At 43.0% G+C, this 20746-nt stretch overlaps 1 protein-coding gene across 2 annotated transcripts; it reads left to right on the top strand.

Moving 5' to 3' along the window:
• Positions 1–60: 60 nt before the first annotated feature.
• nubp2 (nucleotide binding protein 2 (MinD homolog, E. coli)) lies at positions 61–19581 on the top strand. Of its 2 annotated transcripts, XM_078559003.1 has the most exons (8): positions 187–201; positions 1146–1265; positions 3589–3701; positions 5570–5768; positions 7185–7339; positions 16786–16896; positions 17429–17498; positions 18720–19581. In XM_078559003.1, the coding sequence occupies exons 4-8, from the start codon at positions 5615–5617 to the stop codon at positions 18872–18874; spliced, it is 645 nt and encodes a 214-aa protein (XP_078415129.1). In that variant the 5' UTR covers positions 187–201; positions 1146–1265; positions 3589–3701; positions 5570–5614; the 3' UTR covers positions 18875–19581. The 2 variants fall into 2 exon arrangements, with proteins under 2 accessions (XP_078415128.1, XP_078415129.1); XM_078559002.1 differs by lacking the exon at positions 1146–1265 and having other exon boundaries at positions 61–201.
• Positions 19582–20746: the final 1165 nt, after the last annotated feature.

Here is a 20746-nt window from a genome sequence, read left to right as displayed (position 1 = left end):
CGCTTGGAGATCGGAAGCGTTGCGTGCCCCTGGGTGGGTGGTGGAGGTGGAGGAGGAGGAGGTAGGTCCACGTGACAGTGTGCGTGCCGTTGCGCGCGTAGGCACGTGATGGCGTGAGCGGCCACGTGACGACGTGCGCGTCTGCGCGCATGCGCCCGGCGGCTGTTGCGCGGAAGCCGGGCAACATGGCGGCCGCGGAAGGTAAGGTTTCGAGGCCTCGGGGCTAGGAGACGGCTGCGTTTGGAAAGTGACGGGCGGGGAAGGGCTGGTGACTTGGTCAGGGCCTGGGAACCACTGCTCCCACAGACTGGAAAGACATATATCCGACTGTCGAGCTTCTTCTGTCGATGAGTTTTTAAAGGGGTGGAGTCATGTCTCAACGCGGGCCTCACTTCATGGAATGGTCCTTTAAAAATGTTAATCTAACTGCTGTCTAGTTTTATATGTGGAGTTATGGGTGTTCTAATCAATGAAAGTCACATCCTGGCCTCCCCACCCCAATTGGATATAAATCAATGTAAATAGCCCAGGGAAAGCGCCCTGGGCTGGAATTTCCAGGGTCTTTTGAGACCAGAGACCAGGCACAATTCAAATACGAGCAATTTTGGGCGTGAGTTACGCCGAAAGTACAATACAACTCTTAACTCCCCCCCCCCCCCCCCCCCCCAATTCCAGCCCTGACCCCTCTTCCACTGCTCCAACCAAACTCCATGCCACCTTCAAAAACACTATCTTCTCTCTCCTGGATATTCAGAAACCTTCAGATATGAACGTTAACTTCAGTAACTTCAGACTTCAACATCTCATCGTCTTTTTCGCAAGGGGTACTGTTGGGTAGACTGGGGCTTCGACTGTAAAGTCTTCCATTAGAACTTGGCTCTGCTGGGGGTTTCACCATTCAGGCAGTTGCCCCCCCCCCCCCCCCCCTTGCTTTTTGGGTCTGGTAGCCCTTGTCTGGGTCCAAAGTTTCCTGGTTTCTTTCAGACCCTGCACATTTTCCTGCTTTTCTGACTTTCTCTTAGTAGCTTTCTCCATGCTTTTCACTATTTGTGTTGTTATTTTGTTCTCCGCCTTTTCGTGGCACCGATGAGATGTTTTGTATTAACTAATCTGTTCCTTATTCTGTTATGGGATGTGGGCAACAGGACCAAACATTTGTTGCCCGGTCCAAATGACCCTTGAACTGGCTTGCTCGGCCACTTCAGAGGGCAGTTAAGAGCCAACCACGTTGCTATGGGTCTGTGTTCACATGTAGGCCAGACCAGGTAAGGACAGCAGATTTAGACATTCATTAGTAAACCAGATGGGTTTTTACTACAATCAATGATTGTTTCATGGTCGCTATTACTGAGATTAGCTTTATATTCAAATTTCACCAGCTGCCATGGTGGGATTCGAACCTCTGTCCCCAGAGCATTAGCCATGGCCTCTGGATTATTAGTCCACTGACATTATACTACGCCACCATCTCCTGCTAATCTATTAAATTTCCAGGTTATTCAACCTGTTAAATTCCTCTTGGGATTAATGTATTTGTTGTCTTGTTCCCTTTCTCTCCCTTCTCTTTCTCCTCTGATAAGGGGCTTGCTTATCATTTAGTTTTAAAGGTCTGAGGGAGGGTGTACATCTGACAAGTAGCTTGCCTTTCAAAGATACTGACAGACATGTATAATTCGTAGCGTTTCCAGTTTCTATCCCTGTTTCTGTCAAGCAAAGCCCTTGATTCCAGCACTGACTCACGTTGCCCCCTACTGGTACAGGTAGGTGTGGGCACTTCCGTTATCTTTGATACTGCTGAGTTAGGAAAGGATAAATTGGCTAGCTCCCTGCCTCTGATTTCTATCTAGTCACACTTGCTAAAATTAGGCCTACGTGGTTATTGGATCAGGACAGGAGAGAGTTGAAAAGCCTGTTGATGCTGACTGGTCTGTGTGTTGAAAAATTACTATTTAACCAAAGTACCGGACAAGCGACTATGCAATGTACCCAGTCAAGTATTGCCACCTTCAGGAGAAGAGTGGATTTTTTTTGGGGGGTGAAAAAGGATAATTGTAAATGAAACAAAAACAAAAATAGCTGGAAAAACTCAGCAGGTCTGACAACATATGTGGAGAGGAACACAGTTAATGTTTTGAGTCCGTATGACTCTTCATCAGAACTAAGGAAATATAGAAATGAGGCGAAATATGAGCTGATTGAGGGGTGGGCCAGGTAGAGCTGGATAGAGAGCCAGTGATAGGTGGAGGCAAAGAAGAGATTGCCAAAGATGTCATAGACAAAAGGACAAAGGGGTGTTGACGGTGGTGATATTAACTAAGGAATTGTAAATGAATATTTTTTTTACAATTCAAAGGCTATTTTTTGTCAAAAGAAAATAGTGTTTAATCCTATTTGGGAAGGGAGAAAATCAAAATATATTTTGGCTGTGATACTATGTGGAAGCACTGCATTGAAAATAATAATTGCAGTTTTAACTAATTGTATTGCTGGTTATGAAATGGCGAAACATTTGCCAAACATATGAAGGCAAAGCTGCTTAAATGTGCAGCAATTTACTACATCTTGCTTTGAACTTGGCTCAGACTATATAATGAAAAACATCTTTTATGTTATTGAAGTGATCCTAATAAGAGATGCCGGATGCTGCAAATGTTCTGCACCTGAAAATTTTCAGCTGAACACAAATACGACTGCTGTTAAATGCACACTATTTTAGTAGTTTAAGTTCAAACAAATGGGCACCCCTGAATGTTTACAAAAGCAAAATACTGTGGATGTTGGAAACCTGAAATGAGAACAGAAAATGCTGGAAACACTCAGCAGGTCAGGCAGCATCTGTGGAGAGAAACAAAGTTAACGTTTCAGGTCAATGACCTGTGTGTTTAAGGTGCAGGAAGGTTCCAGGTTTAGTGCTGATCTGTATAGAGGGCAGAGTGCTGCAGTTAGTTCCTGTGACCATTGAGCTGAAGTCAGTCAAGGTGCCAGCTATCTGAGACCTCCTGGTGGAAGCACCTGAACATGAATATCAAATTTGGCTATAATACCACCAAAAGTCAAATAGCACTATGTGTCCTGTAGCTTATGAGAATTTCCACTTGAACGACGAGTTTGCCAATGCGCAGTATGGATTACCATCTTCAGGAGATTAGGGAGTAAAGTGGAAAAATTAAACATCTCAATAAAATGGAAAGGAAACTATATGAACTTGTTGAATGGTGTTATTTCTACACCAACAGCCTCCTCACTTGTCTTTTTAAGTCCTCTGTAGGGCTATTTAAAAACAAACAGTGTGAAGAAAGACATTAGGCTCAAATATTTGTATGAAATCCTTAGGACATATGGAGTAAAGTGACAAGTGCACATTCCCTGCCAGGGGAGGGTGATCTCTTGGTTGAATGTAGCACTTATTCAGGGGACAACAGAAACCCAGTAGTATTGCAATTGACAAATAAGTAAGGACCTGAAAGTTTTGAAACCACTGGAATTAACCTACATTTATTTGCCCTGTAAATTAGGCTGTGTCTTGATCTATTTAAGTTGCTGAAATGTGCATAATTTTAATAATGTACCTCTCTTTTTTAAACCAAGATAACCTAGCTGCTGTTGACCACATCCTGCTAGTTCTTTCTGGCAAAGGAGGAGTTGGGAAAAGTACCATAACAACAGAGTTAGCGCTTGCACTGAGAAATGCAGGGAAAAGGGTAAGATGAAATAAATGTAGAAAAGGTGGGGAATATGCTACTGATGCTCAACAAAAACGATTGAAACTTTGTGTGAAAGGATATTGCTTTAAAAAATGAGTACCTTTTCTGTCACAGGATGCTACCTCATTGATGAGTCCATTAAGGCACAACATGGCAGCAGAAAAGAAAAAAACTATGCAAAACATGCTGATGGTGGCAAAAGAAACAAACACAAATCTAGAAGTTTGAAGACATAAGGAATCTATTTCTTCCCTTTATGCCCATGCAGCTGCTGACTCTGCACCAGAGCAAGAACTCAAGTTTACTTTTCCTGACCTTTCTGTTTTGGGTGCAAAATGCGCTCAGAATCACACTGGTTTCCTAAATTGAATTTTTTTTGCTGAAATCTCTGCTTATTTGCAAATCACCGAACATAAAATGGGCAGTGTTTTAGAGCATAATTACATTATTTTTGTTTTCTTACATTGAAAAATAATGCTTGATATATTTAAGAGTAACAACCTGGAGCAGTTTTATTAATACAGCTGAAAATATGTTTCATCACATAAAGTAAGCATGCTTAATAAGTGTCTCGTCCACCACCTGATCTTAAATAACTGAAGACAACTTTTAAAAATAAAATACCATATACTAGTTTCGTTGGTGTAAAGCAGTCAGTTTTAATATTTTAAAAAGCTTTTAAAAGGTGCCTATCATTGTCCTTGCGCCTAAAAGAAAAAGCAAATCAATTTTAAGAGCATCCTCAAAGGGCTACACGTAGGCACGCGTAGTGGAAACGCAACATGGTGATTAGCTCAATCCTTGCATAATTTTGAAAACATCCATTTGATTTTCTCCCCCCACCCCCGGTTGGGTGCCTGTTTTGTGGGCAGGCCCAGCGTCCATTTTTAAACCAGCTCAAAAGACCTCAACCTCAATTTGCGCTTGAAAACCCTGTATCTTGTCTTACGTTTTGGCCAATTTTTGAATGACCCAGTGTAACCTAGCTGAAACTCTACCCCAACTTGCAATTAATTTACAATTAATGCATACGTTACCCCCTTGGCTTAATTTGTGAAAGTGTTTTCTCCTGAACTTTGTTCCGCTGATCCATACAGTGTTCCCACCAGTAGGCCAAGCAACGACTTCCCAAAACTTTGTTGGTGCCGCTTCTGAACAATCAGTAAGGGCATATGCACGACTGCTCAATACCTCATGGTCAATCTATTTGTCACAAGGAACTCATTGTGGAGAATTACAGCATATAAGGCAATCCTTTGTTCCAGAATTTCACAGTGCAACTGGATAGTTTGCCAGCAAGAAAAACTTCCTGATCACTGTCGCAGATTGTTTCTAGTCTGCTGGCCGAAGCAGTCTAAAATTTTCTTAAATTTGTTCCAAATCTCATCAGAGGGAAAAGAAAGTGGTATGTAACTAAGAAAAATATTGAATGCTTTAAAACACTTGTGGAATAGATACATTTAAAAAGAAAATATTTCAAATGTTCAAATCCTTTTGCGGTCTTACCAAGTGCTTATCCAATTTACTTTTTAATTTAGTTTTTATGTCTCGAACCATTTGCGGTAAAACATTCCATGTTCCGATGACGCTGTGAAATATTCCAGCTTCCCTCTATTTTTGCTATTTTGAGTCTGGTTTATGTTGGTAACAGTTTTTCACTGTGCTCTTTGAAATCCTTGCATAATTTTGTAAACCTCCTTTTGATCATCCTCCACCCCCACCCCCCAACTAATTTAACCTCTTCCTAAAAGAAATTACAGTTATTCATTATTATAACCTCTAGTTTTGCTATCATTCTAGGCAATCTCTGCTTTCAAGCCCTTTCAGTTGCTTGTTTAATTTATTGCTGAATTGTTTTATTTTAGGTTGGAATTCTGGACATTGATTTGTGTGGCCCCAGCATCCCTCGGATGCTGAATGTTCTGAATAGCGCTGTACATCAATGCGATGCTGGTTGGGTACCAGTTTATGTAGACAAAGATAAAACAATGTGCTTGATGTCAATAGGCTTTCTCTTGGAGACTCCAGATGATGCTGTGATATGGAGAGGGCCAAAGAAAACAGGTGAGGTCATATTACTTTAGCACGGAGCAAAAGAAGCTTGTGTTGTGGTTCATCCGCAGTTAATTACAAGTAATTTTTTTACTGTTTGGAGCCTTCCTTCAGTGTGTTGGTGACTCTTTCAAACAGTGCTTAGGTTACAGCAGGCAATTAATTTTGATGAGGAATTGATTCTTTTGCCCTGTTATGTAGTGTTAAATACGAAATGATTGTAATAACATTCATGCAAGTGACCTGAGTTACCTGGTATAGGTGCTTCCCTGAAATTGAAAGCTCTACTTGAGACTGATATTTCTATATGAGCATAATTAGTCATAAACATGCGTGTTAGGAATGTTGCACTTCAAACACTGTACTTAGGAATTTTTATAAAAATAAAAAACAAAGGCAGTCATTTGACAAATTTTTTCTGACCTGCAGCCAAACATTTACAAGTACTTGCCAATCTGCAAAATTTGAACATCAATCAACCCCTAATTAACTTTATGTTTTGTGTAGACAGAAATTAGACTTTATCTTTAAAGGTTTAGATCCAGTTTAACACAACTGCAACTAGGCAGCGGAAAGGTACATTGTGTTACGTGGTGCACTACTGCTGTTACTGAAATGCCATATCCTCCAACTTCTTATGAGCAACACTGGAGAATATTTGATCCAGGCAGTGAAATTCCACAAGTGTCCTATCCATCTCCCCAGTGTAACTCAAATGGGAGACCGGCGTAGCACCCAGTGAAATGGCGCATTGGATGAATGCAGCCACTTACGTTGTCTTGAGTTCCCAGTGGAGCCCCCATGAAATTTCAAGGTCTTCATGTTTGTGTGTACTGCCTGCTAACTTCATCCACAGGCATGAGGATGTGATTGCAGTTTAACACAAGGCTACATGAGCAGTTTCTGTGATTTTGTTTCCATAATAAATGTGGACATGGAAATATAAAGATAATGGCGCTTAAATGTTAAATATACAATTTGACTAAAACGAGGAGGAGTTATGTCTGTGCACCCTTGTCAATGACTGACAGGAAAGGATCAAGTAGTCCATCAAGACTGTCCCATACTCATGATGTTTGGAGCACCTGATCCCACTAGCAGCCATGCAATCTCCTAGGAGAGGCAAGAAAGCCACCCGACCCTCTAACCCTATTTCACCTGCAGACTGCGCTTGGTCTCGAATGTTTGTATGCAGTTGGTGGGAGATTGATGGAGAGATATTGAAGTAGGTGCAGTTGAGTGACCTGTAATCCTGGGATTTTGACTTGCAATCTTGTGGTAAAGGTGGTAGAGTACTGAAATTATCTTTTTAAACTTAGCACTCAAATCGAACTGAGAGACATTAATTCTTTTCTGAATTTATAAAATAACTACATTTTCTTGTGTTTGCTTTAGGCTTTTAAAATCGTTTCTCCCCTCTCCACTTAGCTCTTATCAAGCAGTTCATTTCCGATGTGGCCTGGGGAGAGCTCGACTATCTCATTGTAGACACTCCACCTGGGACCTCGGATGAACACATCTCGGTGGTGGAGTCCCTTCGTCGATATGAACCTGATGGAGCTCTGTTGGTTACAACACCTCAGGTGAGTTCAATGAGGGATTTCAGCTTCTTGAGTTTTTTTTAAAGCTTGTTTTGCCTGCCTCAGGCCAATAAATGCTGGTCCAGGTAGTTGAATGTTGTGTACATTAATTGCTTCTGTTATTGGTTACTTGGATGTTTAAATCATGGAGCTCTGAATTCCATCCTGGCAAAATGTACAGCTTATATCCCAAGCAAGCGCATCAAAATTGTGGAAAATTTATAAAAACGTGTTTGAGCTAGAATCCTCGATGACAGACTTGGTATTTGTCATGAAGCTTTGACAATTGGGTTCCATACTTTCAGTCCTGGTTTCAGCTTGAGCTTTTGAGTGACAGACAAATGCCAAATGTTTATTCAGAAGGCTGGCGCGTAATTCTGAATAAATTATGCAACTATGGCCTTTTACCTCCCTGTTGACCATTTCAGCAGGAACAAAATGCAGCAATGGAGCAGCGCTCGAGAATTTTTCCCTTAAAACGCAAAATCCGTTTTCGTTCCAGTTAAAGTATATTTGTTGTCCAAGGCTCAAATTAGTTTCCAGGATTTGGTTGTGACACCAGCGTTAGATGCCTTCTGTTAATTTGGGCACGAGGTTTCACAGGAGGCCATTTTGCTGTCAGAGATGAGGCACGGCAGAACCTCCTTATGTCCACTCATTGTATGCTTGATTCACCCCAAATTCTGAAGTTGGTTTATCTGTATAGGTAGGATAGGCACCTGTCACTTTAAGTGCAGCTAGGGCACCTGTCTCAGGTGGGGAGAGGAGGAATCGTGGTTGGATTTAGCTGGTGGCATGATGACACTCAGCCAAAAAAAAAGGAAAACAATTGGCGCTTTTGTTTCCCGAGAGGCTGTTTCCATCCTCTGCAGTCGGTTGTGGTAAAGATTCTGCCATCTTTTAAAAGTCAAACGGCGCTGATGTCAGGGACATGACTTTGCAGGCAGTGTTACTGAAGACAGTAATGTGGGCGTCTCATCAAATTACATCATTCCTGCACGTGCTCATCTATTTGTGGATAGGTATGTTGTGCAGCTGCCCCCCGTATAGGCCGGAATTTCTGACTGGATGAGGGACAGGGAACCTGCGAATTTCTGCTCTGCCCTACGGCCACCTCTGCCTGTCCTGATAGGACCTCGGATGCACGAAAATACTTGTGGGTCTTTGGGCCTAATTTCTTTTTTTGAAAAAATAAAATATACAGAGCTGAGGCTGATTTGAAGGTGAAAAATATTTGCTAATGAAGCAGCCCCCGCCCCTCGGGCTTAAATTTATTTTTTCAGTTCCGAAATATCCCTGTTCCTCAGCTTTTTCCGTAAAGTCTTGCTTTGTCCCATTTCATGCAGCGCAATCTGAAATGCATGAAATGGAGTGACGTAAAGTAAAAGGAGCTTCTTAATAAAAAATGAGATTTGGATTTGATTTAGATAGCAGGCATTTTTGTTTAATATGATGCTGCAAGAGTCCTCGTGAGCGATGTTGAATAGCCTCCGTTTTGGAATAAAAACAAAATAATGTGGGGTTGGAAATCTGAAATAAAAACAGAAGTCTGAAGAAGAGTCATATTTGACTCAAAAAATATTAACTCTCCTTCCTTCTACAGAGCCTGCTAGACCTGCTGAGTATTTCCAGCATTTTCTGGTTTTATTCTCGGTTCCAGCTTTTGTCGAGATTGCCCTCTAATGTCAGCAATGGACATTGCAAAGACAATTGAGTTGATCTTGTTAATCCTGAAATGGCCCTGCAATTCATGTAAAATTTAACATAGCATCATTGGCATCTTTCATTTTGTAAATCAATTCCATTTTTGTTTGGCATCATAATTCAACTAACTGGGGGTGATATTTAAGAATTTCTTTGTTGATTTTCCTCACTCTTAACTGCTGTTTTTTCACTCTTCCATTGTAAGTGATGCTGTTCTACCTGGCGTTGAAAGTAGCTTGGCTCCCTGATACCCTTCTGTTGGACCTTGTACTGCAGCACCATTTAACTATGGCTATTGATCTGCATCTCAAAAATTCTGCGCTTGGGATTGAGATCGGGTTTAGGCACCTCAAGTCAACTTTATTTCCACTCTCAACTTCAGTCAAACCAGTACTACTTACTCATTTAGACTGTCCCATGTGGGACTGGAGGAACTAGGGGCAGCAAGACTCTGCCACCGGCCCCATTTCATTGCAATCTCATTCACTCCTGTCCAGGCGGTGTCCTGCCCTTGAAGGTCCTCCTTAAATGTACTTCAGCTCTTCTTTGGTTGGCCCCCATCTTTTTCCAGCTGGTGGTGTCCACTCTACTGCCACTCTGTACGTCAGGGAGGCAAAATAAGTGTTCTGCAAACCTCAGTCGCCCCTCTGTTGCAATGCCCTGTGGGCACCTCTGACAAGCCCTCTGTAAACCTTCTTCGTTGGTGATGCTGTCTCTTCATGTGATGCCCAGGATCTTACGTAGGCAGCACTGGTGAAAGATGTATACGGTTGGGAGGGAGCTGCCCTGGGAGTCCTCAACATTGACTCTGGACCCTACCAGATCTCATGGCACCAGGTCAAACTGCCTGCTGATTACCACGTGTATTCTCCCCCCCCCCCCACCCCCTCAGCTAATGAATCGGTACTCCTCCATGTTGAGTACCACATGGAGGAAGTGCTGAAGGTGGAAAGGGTGCAGAATGCACTCTGGGCTGGGGTCTTCAATGCCCACCATGAAGAGTGGCTCGGTAGCACACCTACAGACCGAACTGCCCGAGTCCTAAAGAACATAACTGCTAGACTGGGCCTGCAGCAGGTGGTGAGGGAATTAACAAGGGAAAAACGTTCTTGATCGTATTTTCACCAACCTGCCTGCTGCAGATGCATGTGCCCATGACAGTATCGGTAGGAGTGACCGCAGTCACTCACTACAGTCCTTGTGGAGATGAAGCCCCATCTTCACGCTAAGGATACCCTCCAGCATCCTGTGTGGCACTGCCACCATGCTAAGTGGGATAGATTTCGAACAGATCAAGTAACTCGAGACTGGGCAACCATGAGGCTGCTGTGGGCCATCCAGCAGCAGCAAAATTATACTCGAACACAATCTGTGACCTCATGGCCTGGCATATCCCCCACTCTACCATGACCACCAAGCGAGGGAATCAACCCTGGTTCAATGAAGAGTGCAGGAGGGCATGCCAGGAGCAGCACCAGGCATACCTAAAAATGAGGTATCAACCTGGTGAAGCTACAACACAGGACCAATTGCATACCAAATAGCATAAGCAGCAAGTAATAGACAGAGCTAAGCGATCCTACAACCGATGGATCAGATCTAAGCTCTGCGTCCCAGCCACATCCAGTCATGAATGGTGCTGGACAATTAAACAACTCACTGGAGGAGGAGGCTCCAAAAATATCCCCATCCTTAATGATGGAGGAGCACAGCACATCGGTGCAGAAGATGAGGCGGAAGCATTTGTAACAAGAATCAGCCTGAAGTGCTGAAGTGGATAATCTATCTCAGCCTCCTCCAGGGATCCCCAGCATCACAGCTGCCAGTCTTCAGTCAATTTGATTCATTCTACGTGATATCAAGAAACAGCTGAAGGCACTGGATACTACAAAAGACTATGGGCCCTGACAATATTCCAGTAATAGCACTGAAGACTTGTGCTCCAGAACTTGCTGCACCCAGAGCCAAGCTGTTCGAATACAGCTACAACACTGGCATTTAACCAGCAATGTGGAAAATTGCTCAGGTATGTCCTGTACACTCACAGCAGGGCTAATCTAACCCGGCCAATTACCACCCCATCAGTCTGCTCTCAATCATTAGTGAAGTGATGGAAGGGTTCATCAACAGTGCTATCAAGTGGCACTTGCTTAGCAATAACTTGCTCACTGATGGTCAATTTGGGTTTTGCCAGGGCCACTCAGTTCCTGACCTCATTACAGCCTTAGTTCAAACATGGACAAAAGAGCTGAACTCCAGAGGTGAGGCGAGAGTGACTGCTTTTGACATCAAGGCAGCATTTGATCGAGTGTGACATTGTGGTATTGTCGCTGGACTGATAATCCAGAGACCCAGGGGACCCAGGTTCAAAGCCCACCACGGCAGATGGTGGAATTTGAATTCAATAAAAATCTGGAATTAAAAGTCTAATGATGACCATGAAACCATTGTCGATTGTTGTAAAAATCCAGCTGGTTCATTAATGCCCTTTAGGGAAGGAAATCTGCTGTCCTTACCTTGTCTACATGTGACTCCAGACCCACTGAAGTGGCCTAGCAAGCCACCCGGTTGTATCAATCCGCTACAAAATCTGAAAAAAGGAATGAAACCAGACGGGCCACCTAGCATCAACATAGGTGCCGGAAATGACACTGGCAAACTCAGTCCTGTCGACCCTGTAAAATGATCCTTACTAACATCTGACTAACATAGTGCCAAAATTGGGAGAGCTGTCTCTCAGAATCGTCAAGCAGCAGCCTGACCATAGTCACCCTCACAGAATCATATCTTACAGATAATGCCCCAGACAACATCATCACCATCCCTGGGTATGCCCTGTCCCACCGGCAGTATAGGCCGAGCAGAGGTGGCAGCACAGTGGTATAGTCAGGTGGGAGTTGCCCTGGGAGTCCTCAACATTGACTCCGGACCCCATGAAGCCTCATGGTATCAGGTCAAACATGGGCAAGGAAACCTCCTGATTACCACATACCACCATCCCTCAGCTGATGAATTAGTGCTCCTCCATGTTGAACACCACTTGGAGGAAGCACTGAGGGTGGCAAGGGCGCAGAATATACTCTGGGGGACTTCAATGTCCATTACCAAGAATGGCTCGGTAGCACCACGACTGGCCGTCCTATGGGACATAGCTGCTAGACTGGGGTTTGCAGGTGGTGAGGGAACCAACAAGAGGGAAGAACATACTTGACCTCATCCTTACCAACCTGTCTGCCGCAGATGCATCTGTCCTTTATAGTATTGGTAGGAGTGACCACCGTGTTGTTGCTGTGGACTCAAAGTCCCATCTTCACATTGAGGATACCCTCCATCGTGTTGTGTGGCACTATCACCGTACTAACTGGGATAGATTTCGAACAGATCTATCAACTCGACTGGGCATCCATGAAGTGCTGTGGGCCATCAGCAGAATTGCGCTCGAAAACAACCTGTAACCTCAGTGAGATTATCTCCCACTCTACCATTACCATCAAGCCAGGGGATCAACCCTGGTTCAATGAAGAGTGCAGGAGGGCATGCACCAGGCACACCTAAAAATGAAGCGTTAACTCGGTAAAGCTATAACACAGGACTACTTGTGTGCCAGACAGCGTAAGCAGCAAGTGATAGACAGAGCTAAGTGATTCCACAACCAACAGATCAGATCAAAGCTGTGCAGTCCTGCCACATCCAGTCGTAAATGGTGGTGGACAATTAAACAACTCACTGGAGGAGGAGGCTCCACAAATGTCCCCATCCTCAATGATGGGGGAGCCCAGCACATCAGTGCAAAAGATAAGGTAGAAGCATTTACTACAATCTTCAGCCAGAAGTGCCAAGTGGATGATCCATCTTGGCCTTCTCCTAGGTTCCGAGCATCACAGATGCCAGTTTTCAACCAATTCAATTCTCTCCACCTAATAGTGGAGTTAATAGTGCAAAGGTTATGGGCCTTGACAATATTCCTGCAATAGTACTGAAGACTTGTGCTCCAGAACTTCTGTGCCCCTAGCCAAGCTGTTTCAGTACATCTACAACGCTACAGTACATCTTCCTGGCTATGTGGAAAATTGCCCAGGTATGTCCACACACAAAGCAGGACAAATCCAACCCGGCCAATTACCGCCCTATCAGTCTACTGTTGATCATCAGTAAAGTAATGGAAGGGGTCATCAACAGTGCTATCAAGCAGCACTTGCTTAGCAATAATCTGCTCACTGATGCCCAATTTGGGTTCTGCCAGGGCCACTTAGCTCCTTACCTCATTACAGCCTTGGCTCAAATGTGGACAAAAGAGCTGAACTCCTGAGGTGAGTCAGACTGCCTTTGACATCAAGGCTATATTTGACTGAGTGTGGCATCAAGGAGCCCTAGCAAAACTGGAGTCAATGGGAATCAGGGAGAAAACTCTCCTCGGCCCAACAACCTTCAGCTGCTTCATCAATGACCTTCCTTCCATCATAAGGTGAGAAATGGGAATTTTCGCTGATGAATGTTCAGCACCATTCACGACTCCTCAGATACTGAAGCAGTCCATGTCCAAATGCAGCAAGACCTGGACAATATCCAGGCTTGGGCTGACAATTGGCAAGTAACATTTACACCACACAAGTACCAGACAATGACCATCTCCAACAAAAGAGAATCTAACCATCGCTACTTGACGTTCAATGGCATTACCATCGCTGAATCCCCCACTATCAACACCCTGGGGATAACCATTGACAAAAAACTGAACTGGACTAGCCATATAAATACTGTGGCTACAAGAGCAGCTCAGAGGCTAGGAATCCTGTGACGAGTAACTCACCTGACTCCCCAAAACCCGTCCACAATCTACAAGGCACAAGTCGTCAGGATTGTGTTAGAAGACTCTCCACTTGCCTGGATGAGTGCAGCTCCCACAACACTGGAAGCTTGAACCATCAAGGACTAAGCAGCCTGCTTGATTGGCACCCCATCCACAAACATTTACCCCCTCCACCACTGACGCACAGTAGTAGCAGTGTACATCATCTGCAAGATACACTGCAGGAATTCATCAAGGCTCCTTAGACAGCATCTTCCAAACCCATGACCACTACCACCCAGAAGGAAAATTATTCTGGGGGCACGGGTTCAAATTCCATCATGGCTCATGTTGGAATACATATTCAGTGAATTAAATCTGGGATTGAAAGCTAGTCTCAGTAATGATGCCATGAAACTATCATTGATTGTTGTAAAAACCCATCTGGTTCACTAATGTCCTTTAGGGAAAGAAACCTGCCATCCTTACCTGGTCTGGCCTACATGTGACACCAGCCCCACAGCAGTGTGGTTGATTCTTAACTGCCCTCAAATGACCTAGCAAGCCACTCAGTTCGAGGGCGATTACCTTGCCAAGAATGTTCGCATCCCAAAGAATTAAAAAAAAGACCCTGTGGAGCCGCTGGAAGACTGCTGCTTTGCCAATTCTTGTGTGAATGTCGATCTCTACATCACCTTCCCTGGAGATGTTGCTCCCCAAGTAAGGGGAAGTGGTTGATGTCTTCGATGTTCTATTGCTTGATGGTGATGGGAGGACAGTGTTATCGCCCAGTCATTATTGACTTAGTCTTCTCGCAGCTGATGCATAGACCAACCTTGGCGTAGTTACTCTCAAAGACTGATGGTCATATCTTTGAGCGAGTGCAATTCTCTGGCCAGAAAGGCGATGTCTTCTGCAAAATCTGCAGGTCTGTTAGCTGGTGATGTTACCACAGGATGTTGAGTCCCACCATCACCTTCCTCATGATGAAATAAATAACAAGAAGAAAAAGAATGGGGTGAGTATGCAGCTTTGCTATATGTACTCTCGCGATGATATTGAAGGAGCCCGTGGTGCCTGTGCTCGTCTTGACGCAGCAGCTGGTGTCACATTATAAGGCTTTGAAGATGTTTATATACTGTTCCGATGCCGTACTGTCTTGTGATGTAACAGAGTGACTGCTGATGGATGCTATCGAAAGTCATCTTGAAATCGATGATGTTGATAACAAGTGGCTTCTCAGCATTCCTTCTTTAAACACAGGGACATTCACAAAGACATGGATGTCTCCAGATGGTAACATTCTGAACGAGATTGCCTATGTATGCATCAGCAGCAGAAGGAGGCCACCTCTACGAGGTGTCCAGACATGTCGAGGTGCCGATGTAGGATCGGGCCACCATCTTGTGTTAGGCAAGATCCACCTGAAGCTGAAGAAGGCAACACCTATGAAGTGACAATGGCCATATGCAACAGAGAAACTGAAGGATAAGGACATGTCGGACAGTTTCCGACTTGCCCCTTCCAACAGATTCGAAGTACTACTGGAGTCAGCCAGTGTTGATGAACAGTGGGAAATCTTCAAAAGAGGGATTAAGGAGATTTCCGAAGTTGCCATTGGGCAGAGGAGAGGAACCAACAAAGAACAATGGATCACTGACCCAACATAAAAGTTGATTGATGAAAGAAAGCTGGCGAAGAGCAATATGGACCAGAAAAAGAAATTGAGCAAAGACAAGGAAAATGGTAAATACAGAAGATTGAATGAAACTGTGCAGATGATTTGCAGGAAAGACAAACCAGGATGGATGGAGTTAAAAGGACCGTACGGGAACTGGTGCATGAAGCAACACCACTGTGCTAATCAAAGGCAAGGATGCCATTGACAGACGAGGAGCAGGAGGTAAGGTGGGTGGAACACTTCCAGGAGACCCTCAACCAGCCCAGCCCCAGCTCCACGTTTGAGTTTGACAACAACAGTGCACTTCAACAGCTGAATGTCAACCTGGGAGAAATTGCCAGATCAGAGGCCCAACGACCAACAAGGCACTTGGGATCTATGAGATTACTAGCAGAGCTATTGAAAGATGGCAGGAACACAGTCACAACAGAGTTCATGTACCTGTTCGACAAGATCTGGATTGTGAAGGACCTCCCAGACAACTGAGAGAAGTAATCGCCAAGTCGCCTTGGAAAGGGAACCTCAGACAGCAACAACTGGAGGGGCAATAACACTGCTGTCAGTACCTAGCAAGGTCTTCAGCATGGATGATCTCAACAGATTGAAAGCAGAAGTAGACGCTCCCCTTTGTGAAGAACAGGCAGGTTTTCCAGGGTGGCAGATCATGCTGCAAACAGACCTTTAAGGAACGTTATGGAGCAGAGCCTAAAATCCAGTATTAAAAATGCTAAATACATCTTGATATAAATAAATATATTTCCTTACCTTCTGGTTCGGTGGTTCATCATTTGTTTCTTTGATGCAAACTTCCTTGTTTCTTCACTATTTTACTGAATTGGGCCTCGTCAGTGCTCCACTGCAAGTTGCTCTCTGCTTTAAATATGCCATTTTTCAGACTCCTCTACCCACATCCTCACTCAGTTCAAATCATGCTGCAAGTTCATAATGTAATTCATTCGTTTGCTGAGTCTCAACTATATCAAACTGCTGACTTCTCTCAGCCTTTCTAACCTCCAACAGTCTCTAGACCTCTAATAACTCAAGCATTATTTGTTTTTTAATCTCTGCTTTTGCGCTTGATAAAAGCATTCTTCCCATCTCTCCTGAAAGCTCCTGGACTGTGAGCAGTGATCGATCTAGACTACCTTGCCCCTTTGATTATTATTCAGATATGATCCTTGATCATGAGCGTTGAGAAGTTTTATTTTGAAACAACAGTATCACCATTTTCAGCCCTTTGAATACAGTTCCAAAATGTTTTGGTTTTATTAACAGGCTGTGTCTATAGGAGACGTAAGAAGAGAATTGACATTCTGCAAGAAAACTGGGTTACCGGTGGTGGGGATAATTGAAAACATGAGTGGCTTTGTTTGCCCTAACTGCTCAGTGAGTATTAAAAAATTTTCAATCGTGTTAATTGAGAGTTTATTAGGCCATTGTGAACAAGTGAAGAAACTTGCATGGAATTTAAAAACCTGGGCTAGTTGCTGATATTGTCAACATTAATAGACATTACTTACAAGAGTCTGTTAAACATAAGATTGAAGTATTTCGCCCCGTTAATCTTAGCTGGTGGTGAAATATGCTTCTAGCTTCACAACCTTCCTAACATTTAAGAGTTGAGGAAAAAATCTGATCTTTCAGTATATTGAAGTGTTAGTCTGCGATTTCTGTTCCCCTTTTAAACAAAAATATCGCGAGTGCTCTAAAACCGAAAACAGTGCACCTGTGTTGGATTTCCACTTGAAGAACAAGAGGATGAAATGATAATTGATGTGCTGTTACAAAGAGCGCATCTCTGCTTGAATAATGCTAAATATGTTTGACTAAACTTATCAAAGTTTCAAGACTAATGAATTGTAGAGGAATACAATGGTGCTGATTCTGGTTTTAACTTCACTAAATCATTGCTTTTCAGGAATGCACTAATGTATTTTCCAGAGGAGGGGGAGAAGCACTTGCTGAGCAGTCTGGAGTTCCATTTTTAGGTAAGCATCCTAAAGTGAACTTTTGAGGTTGTAAATCACTTGTGTTGGAATGTGGATCTTGGTCAACCATCTTGGTGACATTTATATAATAAAAGGATTTCTTTACAAAATATAACCTGTAAAAATATTTTTTTAATGATCAGTACATGGTATGATTTGCATTCATTTCGAGGAATGGCATTGAGCAAAGCAAGTTTATAATTTGAGGCAATATTTCAGTTTGAGTATGTAGTGCTGTAGCTGTTCTAAGACTCCTAACGCTTCTCCAGGACTCCTTTTACCTGGCGTGTCTGTAGGACATGCAGCATGCTGATAGTTTTTTTTTGGTGAACGTGTACATGAAATTTGAGTCATTCAGAACAAGGTCACGGATCAGGGAGACCACTAGACCCATCTAAATAAAAAGTTACAATTTCCCCATACCCTCTAAATTACAGCATTCAGTCAAATCTTAACTGATGCCAAGGTTTTCCAACTCCAAGCATTACTCTACTACTGGAAGTCCTTTGAGTGTTAATCATGTTTTTTGATGGGCAGACCATTTGATATTTGTCCTAAATGTGCTAACCGTTGCCCACTTGTTCAGCCTTGCGTGTAGAGGGGAAGCATTTAACAGAAACAGGCGTGTAAGCAAAATTGTAATGTGGGAAAATAGTACATAGCTGCATGAAGAGAGAGAATTTTTATTGTGAGCAACAGAAGCATTCCTCCTTAGCAATATCAAAGAAGTACATTTTTTTTGAAAAAGCCCCCTTATGCCTCTATAATTGTTTTCATTTTGACATTCTCACCTTTGGAGTGGTAATATTCAGATAAGGTGAAAAGAAAAGCTGGACTGTGTGGAGCTCTATATTATAATGTTCATCTTTGGATATTTATTTAAATTTGGTTTCTTTCCAAAACTAATTCAAATTGAGTGTTATACTGTAATGTGCTGGAGCTTTTACTTTGGTCTTGAAATTATAAGTATAAGGTGCAAAAGTGTCTGAATTATTTTCTCTTTCATTGGGGAAGGGAATATCAGGCAAACACAAGTTCAGATCTATTATTTCACACAGTAATTTCAGGGCTGTAGGATTTTTGCCCCCTCATTTTACTGCAGCTGTTTGTAGTGGCTTGCTTTAGTTAAGGCTTCACAGAGCCATAGACTGAATTGATTTGTCAGTGGTAGTTTTCCTTTTAGTTCTTGAAGTATCATTGTTTATATTTTCTCTTCCCCAGGGCGTGTTCCTCTAGATCCTCAGCTGTCGCATAGCCTGGAAGAAGGCCGAAATTTCATCCAAGCCTTTCCAAAGAGTGCAACTTTTGATGCCATTAATAACATAGTGGAGAAGATTTTAAGTAATGACAGTGAATCCTCTGCACTTCATACATGAGATCATTCCTTGTGTACTCATTGAACTGCTGGGGGGGTGGGGGGATTGCAGAATAGAAGCATAAGAAACCCCTCTTGGAATGCAAGAATACAATAATCAATATTTCTTCCAGAAATGGAAACACTTGAGTACTGGACCAATAATGCCTTTTGTTATACCTACAGAAATGTGCAATTAAAAATAAACTATTTGTACCCAGTTATTTTTGTGAATGTGCTAGAACACCGACAACATGTGCTTAAAATGAAGAATATTTGCAGTGCTAGACATTCTATTCTAGGTGTCAATTTTGGTGAACCAATCTCAACAATGCTGCATGAAGAGCAGCTGATTTAGGAGGTCACCCTGCTCTTACTAGTTATAATTCCTTGAGGTGGAATACTTTGCAGAACAGTGCTCCATCAAGCAGCCTAACTAAGCAGGTCCTTTATGGAGCGTAATGACTACATTTCAGGAATTGAAAGCACAGCCTCCTGGTTAGAAATCAGTCCTAGGTATGAGATTACATTTAATATTGCAATAATTGCTGAAACCAAGCTCTCACTGGAAACTATGTAAAAATAGTTCATTGTGTGGTTGTGTATATACCTCTGCTTATTAAGAATGCCACCTGAATCTGGGGTATTCACTTTTGTTAAGGATTATCATGTTATATAAACTTCAATATTCATTGCAATAATTAAAGCCAAAGTGATTTGCTTCAGAAATGGATTCCTGAAAGTATTTTTTATTTGCAAGAAACAATAACCTAACTGAATCATGAACTAAAGAGAATGATTAAAGTTCATAGTGGTATGCTGCAGATAGTTATGTTAATTTGACTATATATTTTGTCTTTATTCTCACATGGGATGTGTGTTGCTGGCAAGGCCAGCATTTGTTGCCCATCCCTAATTGCCCTTGAACCTGAGTGGCTTGTGAGGCCATTTCAGAGGGCACGTGTTAACTATGTTAATCGCATTGCTGTGGGTCTGGAGTCATGTGTAGGCCAGACCAAATAAGGATGGCAGATTTCCTTCCCTAAAGAGACATTAGTGAACCAGGTGGGTTTTTAATGACAGTTTCATGGTCACTTATTCAGGAGAGCTTTATATTTCAGATTTTAATTTGCCATGGTGAGATTTGAACCCCTGTCCCCAAAGAATTAGCCTGCACATTACCATTACAAGTGACATTACCATTAGGCCGTCATCTCCCCCATGCTGGCTAAGTAATATATTACATACTGACTAAGATTACTTAGTAACATGATCTAAGTTAGCTTCATGATAAGGTGACAGGAAAATGGCATCATTGGTTAGCGCAGTAACACAAATGTTTGTGCTGAATGACTAATTCATAGCCTGAAGTTTGAGTTCTAGTTATGACAAGGTTGCATTTGGGATTTCACCTGGAGGCAATTCCTGCTATTCTTGCAGTGTCATCTGCAAGTGAGGAATAGGAGATACTTGTGCAGTTCCTTGTGGCATTGTGAGCAGGGGCTTAACTCAGGATTAGGATTCAGCGACCAAGAAGCAGGATTTGTTCCACCCACATGTTTGGGGTATTAAGAAGATATCTGTGAGGGCTAGTGCCCTTGATCCCTTGCCAAGCCCCACACCCATGTCAAAACCGGTGTCCTCCAACTCTCACTTATGACTCAAGTAACTGGCTGTGCACACCAGCGGCCATACCCTGGCATCTTGACTCAGCAGTCATGCAAGACCAAGTGAGGGCCCCATCAGCTTCGGCTGGTGTGTGGGGATATCACCCCTTCTACGTGGACAAAGACTGGTAACGGCGGATGAGGCAGCGGATCCCAGCTAGTTAGTAGGACAATGGCTCCAAAGGTGTGTGGCACTGTCATGAAGCTTAGTAAGGCAAGTGGCTAGT

Source organism: Cetorhinus maximus, chromosome 15, assembly GCF_964194155.1.
Source record: "Cetorhinus maximus chromosome 15, sCetMax3.hap1.1, whole genome shotgun sequence".
NCBI classification, from domain to species: Eukaryota; Metazoa; Chordata; class Chondrichthyes; order Lamniformes; family Cetorhinidae; genus Cetorhinus; species Cetorhinus maximus.
Note: the sequence above shows the minus strand (reverse complement) of the source record. Positions and strands in the feature narration are given on the sequence as shown.